The 7,943-nt window shown below is 36.0% G+C and overlaps 1 protein-coding gene across 4 annotated transcripts in view; it reads left to right on the plus strand.

The window, feature by feature from the left end:
* Positions 1–7,904, plus strand: part of KIF27 (kinesin family member 27) — a 33,048-nt gene extending 25,144 nt beyond the window's left edge. Inside the window, exons 16-17 of one of the 4 annotated variants that reach the window (XM_038125372.1) lie at positions 187–351; positions 935–7,904. In XM_038125372.1, coding sequence (XP_037981300.1) covers positions 187–332 — 146 coding nt within the window. In that variant the 3' untranslated portion in view covers positions 333–351; positions 935–7,904. Of the gene's footprint in view, positions 1–186 lie in introns of all 4 variants that reach the window. The other 3 variants (XM_038125373.1, XM_038125375.1, XM_038125371.1) reach the window with 3 other exon arrangements.
* The last annotated feature ends 39 nt before the right edge of the window (positions 7,905–7,943 follow it).

The following is a 7,943-nucleotide window of genomic DNA, read 5'->3' on the forward strand; positions in this document are numbered from 1 at the left end:
TTGATCTTGATCTTCTAAATACTATTACAACTTAAAGGTGGGATTGGCACAGCCTTTTGGATCTTATTTCATGTTAGTTAAAACATGCACGTTGCAAGCAAACTGCCATCAAGATACTCTGCCTAGTTGAGCATCTTGATTTTTGAGACAGATACTTGGTTCTTAAACTGATTTTATTTCTCCTAGAACAAAATAGTGAAGGCATTGCAGAAACCCTGAAAGGATATGAAGTAAAAATCCAGCAACTGGAAAAAGACTTATTTTTCTATAAGAAAACCAGCAGAGAGCTGAAGAAGAAATTGAAGGGCCTTCTTGGAGAGTCATCTAAATAATTATTGTCATCCAGTAAATGTAAGCATATTATCTGATAATGTTTATGCAATTGTCAGTAGACCATTTGAAAAATTGTGAACACACAGAACAATGTCAGATAGCTGTAAAACATCATATTTTTACTGTATTAACTGTTCTTCAGGAATATATTCTATCTCTATCCCCGTTTCAAGTGAGAGACATTTGTTTATAGCTGTAGCTGTAGCAGTGGTGTGCCAATGGTTTAAATTCTTGTTCTGTTTTCTCTGGATTTTAACAATTTCAGTATCTACAATGTCAAACTGTTATGGTTAAGGCAAAGGAATTTTGCTCTCTGAAAGCATCTGAAATCTATTGTCGCTAACAGCTTTGTTATATGCCATGCATTTGATTTCTTAAAAGTTTCTGGGAGATTCTGAATGAAAAGTGCCACACTTCCAGTTACTAACTTATTTTAGCTACTTACTTACTAAAGCTGAAAGAGCATTTACACACTTCAAGGGGAAAAAGTAGTGGTCTCTATTGTGATTCTGTGCTTTGACATAAAAAACCCCAACCAACTGAACAAACAAAACACAACCGTTAGTATAAGTTTTTAATTGTTTCATGTCCTTCTTGCCAGAATCTAGATGTACAACAGAGCTATTCATTTGGAGGAGAAAAGAAGGTTCAGTTTCATCTCCATTTCTGTTGTCTCATACCTCTCAATGCCAGCACAATACCTCACATACCCAATATCTTAGCCTGTTGGTGTTTCTTTTTAAGGCTCAGCAAGACAAGGTTCTTCTTCCCAATGGATGCTTCTGTTTCTTTCCACTCAGTGCCATGCCTTCCTACAGAGAGATGCTGATCACACACCGCTACTCTCAGAGTGACTTAGGGCTCAGCCCTTTCCCTCTAGGCAAGATAATGAGCCTGCACATTGATTACCATAAAGTACACTATCAAACTGTGAACATGAAGATTCTAGAGACTGGATAATAAAAGAGCATGGGGAAGGCTATTCTGTGTGTAGTATATACAGAAGCATGTAGTTTAGGATATGTATTTATGTGGGCAAACACTTATCCGTGGCAAATTGTAGCAGTGGGAAGAAGGGAGAAGACCCCTGTAAATTTCCAACTTTTTACAATGCATATATTCGCAAGTTTTATAAGAGGTAGTCTGCATTTAGTTACTTTTCTTTTTAGTACATTATGGAACATGTTGCTATACAATGCAATAAAACCATAATTTGTTACTGGGCTTTAGAAATAATAAAATCCTTGTTTGTATATTGTAGTCAAATTTGTAGAATGTCTTTTGTGTGTTGTACTAGTATAGTTGTTGACCGTTTTTCAATATATTAATAAGTTCATATTTGTCATGGTTCAGTTGTTTTTAGACTGCTTACTAGGATACATGACAAATTAGAATGGTGAGCCTTGTATTAACAGCACCTTCTCAGATGACAGTAATGGCAAGTACCTCCTATGTTTTTGTAGATGGTGAACTTTTTAATAGAAAGGGCAAAATGTGAGGTGCTGATAACTTTTTACCATGTTCATGTTGCGAGTTGTTGATGCTGTAAAACCATGTTGCCTACCTATGTCATACACCCAGAGAAGTAGTAACTTTTAGTTATTTATCTGCTGATAATTTCATTTTAGATAACAGTATTGGTGGTGTTATCCAGTCAAGAGGAAGCAGAAGTTACTTCTGATGAATTCCAATGAAAACAGCTGTTAACAAAATTCATGTCTCACTAACTACCATTCAAAGTACTTTTTGAAGTATCAGAAAACTCCCACTCTGTCAGTCTGCTCAGTGTACTTTAAGCATTGAATATTAATAGTAATAAAATAATTTAAAATAATTCTATACTGCTTTACTGGATTTTGTTACAGTGCCAATTCCTCATGGAAATTTTTTGGGTCTTGCTTTAGATACTATCTAGACAATGGTAACACAGACTGAAAACAGGGAGAGAAGGCAATTTTCCTCAGCCACTGTGGTGAATAGCAGTACTGTGTAATTATTAACGAACAAATCTTCTCTTTCTGGTGGTGAATCAGATTTCCAATTTCAGTTATATGTAATAGGAGAAAATACAGCAAAGTACAGGTCTGTATTCTTGTTATACTGTACCTTTGAAGGAACTTCTCTTAACCTGAGAAAATACTGATTGGTTTTTTTAACTACTTCAGTATTGGACTTAATGTACAAAAATATTCCCAACAATATGTAGCTCTTAAATGCAAGAAAATCTGGATAGAATTTAAGAAAACAAATAGGTTGGAAATAGGTTTTGGATAACAATACATTTTGGATGCCCCATTCAAGGAAGTGTTCAAGATCAGGTTGAACAGGGCTTTGAGCACCCTGACCTAGTGAAAGATGTCCCTGCCCTTGGCAGTCAGACTGCCAAGACAGTACATAACAGACTTAGATGTTGAAAGGTCCCTTCTGACTCAAAGCATTCTGTGATTCCAAAATTTTATGGTCTGTGTCTTGTTTATACCTACATGACTTTCAGCTGGAAAATGCAGGTGCCAATATGTGCAACTACCACAGAAAACAGAAAAAGCTATTCCCTGTCTATAAAGTGTTAAGGAAAGTGCCGTTCTCCAGAGCCAGCCTAGTAATAAACACTTCCTCTGGTACTACAAACACAAAGCTCAAACATTCATTTTGTCCCACGTTAACTGTCACTGAATGCAATATAGCTATAAAATCACAGAATTGTTTGTGCAGCACTGAATGTGGTACTAACTCCAGGATTTTACTTTGTGATAGTTGCTGAAGTTGAACATTACATAATGTTAAACTATGAGCAGGAGCTGGCTTATTAGAAGCAGATTAGAAAACCTCTGTCCGTTACCAGGGGAAAAAGCAGAGAACACAGAAGTTGGGAAAGAACCAGAGACCAAAGAGTAGACAAAGCAAAATACCTGTAAGTCTAAAAAAGACTTTTTTTCCCCCCACACACTGTAGCACTAAGCCATTTCCAAAGCAAAGTATGTGTGAAGAGAACACTTCACTTTGGTGGGCAGCAGGAGAGGAAAGTGGAACAAAATTCTTTTTTAATAAAGGTACCATGAATTTGTAATTCTGTTACAACTTATTACTGGCTTTTGAAAACTAGTTTAATGAAGATGCTAACAGTGAAATAACACTTTTCAAAGAAGTGAGACAGTGTAACTAACAGTCCATATTTATTCAGATTTCATAATAATACTGAAAGTCTTTTTGTAGACTCACCAATTTGTTTGTCCTTCCTTTGTTTGTTTGTTGTTTGTTTGTTTTTTCTGGCCAACTCTTTGAAAATAAATTTTCAAGTACAATATTTTCGTATTTGATGGTACTGATGGCACTGTTCAGAACTGTGGACCCTGTGACCACACAGGACAAAGTGTGCATAATTATATCCTGACAGATAGAACGCTACTGAGTGGAATGAAGTGATCTGTTTTGTTACAGTCTGATTCAAACTAAACCCCCTTCATTTGGAGACATGATATGTATTTTCATTATCTCCTGCACTACAGAAAATACTTACCAAGGATTACAAGAACAAGACTTTCATCTAATCAAATAAGTGGTGCCTGTAACTTGGAGATGTGACTTCTTTTCCAACATGTTTGTATTTGTAAAAAATTTTGAATTAGGAAATCCAGGATATTTATCTTTTCACAAAAAACTAGTTAGTATGTTTCAAGGTACCATTAAATTGCTAGATTATTTTTAGAGAGTAATTTGATTCTTCTATATTATAAAATAGAAGTCAAAATCCAAAATACTGATTACCTGCTATTCTATAAATTTGTCTTCCTGTAAGTTTTAATTTGTCCACCTATCCCTATGTTGACAGATTTAGTTTGATGTTCTTTTTCTTTCAGGACATTTATTTAAAGCTTCTCCCACCCCCTACCCTGTCATCCCACACTGCAGAACTAACTTGTGTTGTTTCTTGTGTTACTAAGTTTGAAATACTTAAAAATTAATTTGTGTTATGCTTACTAATTAACAGGAATTCTATTTAAAATGAAACCAAAATTGAATTCTAGAAGTGCCTGTTGATACCATCATAAAAAAGTCCATTAAAAACAGTTTTTAAGTGTTAAAAAAGCACACACATTTCTGACTTGGGTAATGTTGAATACAGTTCTTATTCAACACAACTCCTTTCCCCATTCATTACTTCCTGTATTAGCCTGTCCAGTATAGAATTAGTCTTAATTACACAAAAATTCTTCAATCAGCTGATTTTTTTCTCTTCTATCTTGTTCTTACTCATAAATTTTTGCTACGTCTCTTGGGAAAAAAAAAGAGTATTTTCTCATATCTAGTTCCTTTTACATTTGTAATAACTGAATATTCACAAAGACAAAGCTTTTTTGTAGCTGTTGCAGTTTGTTTCAGGAAAGATACCCCTCTTATGCTTTCTTTGGAAAATTCAGCAATTGTTTAAATATTATTTTCTCACAATGAGTCACTTCAGAATGTGACTGTACGTAAAGTGGCAACAGACATCTTCGTTATTATTTTAATTTCCTCTACAAATGTTCAACACTATTTTGCATCTGTTCCAGTTACTTTGAAATAAGCTGTAAATTGTGTTGCAACACAATAAAACCTTTCTTTTTCAAAAAGGTTAATTAAAAAAAAAAATCAAACCCTCATAACTAAGGCTGAGGTGAGAAAGCCAGAATAAGGATGAAGAGCGAAAGGCTCTCATTTACTGAACTGAGTTTAGTACTGAGTTTAGACTGCATAGATTCAGTGCTACCTTTAAATATGCAGTTAAAGTTCTGAAATGAGAGAACTTTCCCAATGAAACGAAAAGTTCCACATAACAGAGTCTAGGGAGACAAAAAGGCTTGTTGGAAAGACCAAAGCACAGTGTACATGTAGAGAGGAACTGGAGAAAAGAATTCTGGGCTGGATATGACTAAAGACAACTACAAAACTTTAAATATTATTTTTATGAATCAAACTAACAAAAAATAACTCAGGTTACAGCAAAATTTAGGGAAAACACCTGCTAATGGATTTGGATAATGAAAAGGATTATTCTTTTTCCTGGACTTTTGAATGGGTGATTCTTTGTAAGAACCAGAAAAGCAATCATTGAAAAACGAATCCCACTGAAAGTGAGACAAGATAATTTCAGGTATTAGAGTTATTGAAGACCTGACAAGGATGCTGCCTTCTGGTTGAGACCTAACAAGGGCACGTGCATGAGATTTGCTGTACTAAAGGCAGAGAATCTACACAGTGAGGCCCCTATAAAGCATAATTGGGTATAAAGCCCCCTAAAGTGTAACTGGGTAGGTAACTGTCTACCAGTTACGCTTTAGCTTGAAGCTTTTTTAATTTAACCCCTTTAACTGAGTCTAAATCAAAGGCCCTAGCCTTTGTTCTGGCAAATCAGGAATGGAAAAAAATATATAGAATATCTCTTTATTGCCATATGAAAGTAGAAGTCTATATTCTTCCATTTTACATTAAAAATAAATCACAGGTGTCTGTATGTTTTGGTTCGACTCTTCAGAAATACAAGGAATGTTATGCGTCATTTACAGCAGAACTTTGGAGATATTGTATGTAAGTTTTACTGTCATTAGACCACCTGAGGCCTCATCTAAAAAGTCAAAATTATGTCACTAATATCAGGTAAAGCATTAAACAGAATTCAGCCAAACTGGTTCAAAACCTTTTACTAAAATTCTTAATTTGATTCAACTTGATGTGAGCCACTACTTTCACTTTGATTCAAAATACTGTTTAGGCACTGCATGTCCATTTTCAGTTTGTTTGTTTGTTTGTAGCCAATTTAGATGACTTTGCATTGGTTACATCAACTAGGAAGAAAACACCAAATTGATGCTGCCTAGTCGAAGTTGGGAATTTAGCTAACTTCTGCAGTAAACACCAGTAACCGTAGGTGAGCAAAATGAAGTGGTATAAAAATTAAGCTGGTCTAATAAACATGCTGAATTCTGTGCTTTAATATCAGCAACTAATGAAGAAAAGTTGCACAGGTGGTTTTAGAAAGGGGAAATAAAAGCACAGGTGGAACAGAGTGGGAAAGAAAAGGAAAAGCAAGAGGAAAGAAAGAAGTGTTTTTAAAAATCTGTCAGGCTAAGAGGATTAAGAACTCAGAATTCTTTACTGTATTGTTTTCATTTTCCATGGGCTTTTTATAAGCTTTGCTGTCAACTATCTGGTGAGAACCCATATGCATGTTATTCTGGTTTAGGGTATTTTCCATCTGGACCCTTTCAGTTCTGGCAAATGAGATCCCATATTCTGTTATCTGCACCAAAATTAACATGAACATAACAACATTCCTTGTTAAAGTTTCCTCCTTGCTTAGTTAAGAACTTTCAATAACTTCCAAGTTATTTGCTATAAATTTTTAGTATCCTTGCCACTTACAACAAATATACTTCAGTAAATAACACAAATTCCTCTACCTTGTAAAGTTCTGCTAGTTTTAACCAGGTAGAAGTTAAACTACTCTGGTACAAAGTCTATTCATGTAATGATACAGTCAGCAGGAGCTATACCTATAAACTGTGAACAGCCTGTGATGAGGAATATCTCCTTGCTCTTTGATCTAATTTCTGCTTGAAATCCCTTCTTGATTGCAGTGCAGGATTCTGCTGTGTGATGTCCCTCACTCTGCCAGTCAACAAGATAACATGGCAAAGGCACCTGCCCAAGTGTCCCGCTGCGGCAGAAGTCAACGCCTTGCAGCATCACAACCAATGGGCAAAAGGAACATGTGTGACTAAAGAAAGGCTTAATACTTGAATATGCCTGGAATCATTCTTATCTGCAACAAACAAAAGCTCTAGATCAGGCAAGACCTGGAATTCCCTTCAGCCAATCTGTGGTGTTCCTATTTTAAGGTCTCTCAGCAGGCTTTCAATTCCTTTAGTAAAAATGTTCAGCGTTTTGGAGCCTACCATGCTGTATTACACTTTTATTTTAGTATTAGCTGAACCAATCTACAAAGGATGTTGAGAGTTTATCCCAAGAGCACACCAAACCAGCAAATCATCTTGTGATTCAGAATACTGTGGGAAATATCTGTTCTCATCCAAACAAAAAAGGACGTTTGATTCTACAGTTCAGCCACATACATACTTTACACCAGGAAACAGGAAAAGACATCTTGAATTTCCTGAGAATATTTTGGGAGAATGCCTAATTTGGTAATGCAATTTTAAGTTGTGTTTGAGGGTTTTTTGGTCCAAGTTTGAGGAAGATGTGATTTCCTGCTATGGAATCCTACCTTAGCAATACCTTTAAAGTAGTAAATGTCTAGTATTTATTACTCTTTAGCTGGGGCCAAGTAACTTAAAAGCAACAGGTACTGAATTATTTAATTGATACAAGTTCACAAACTAGGCCAAGTTAGTTTTCCTGCATCTTCCTACACCAAACCCCTGCATCTCACTACAGGCCTCTGTAACACCTCATGTCTTAAGGACTGGAGCTCCAGCAAACCACAGTTGCATGGCCAGCACCTGCACTCCCAGACCCTAGCTGGGGAACTGGTGACCTTCTGCACGGACCTCTGGAGATCATCCAGGCCAAGCCAACTGCCAAGGCAGGGTCAGCTGGACCAGGCGACACAGGAA

The sequence above is a fragment of the Motacilla alba genome, chromosome Z, assembly GCF_015832195.1.
Source record: "Motacilla alba alba isolate MOTALB_02 chromosome Z, Motacilla_alba_V1.0_pri, whole genome shotgun sequence".
Lineage (NCBI taxonomy): Eukaryota > Metazoa > Chordata > Aves > Passeriformes > Motacillidae > Motacilla > Motacilla alba.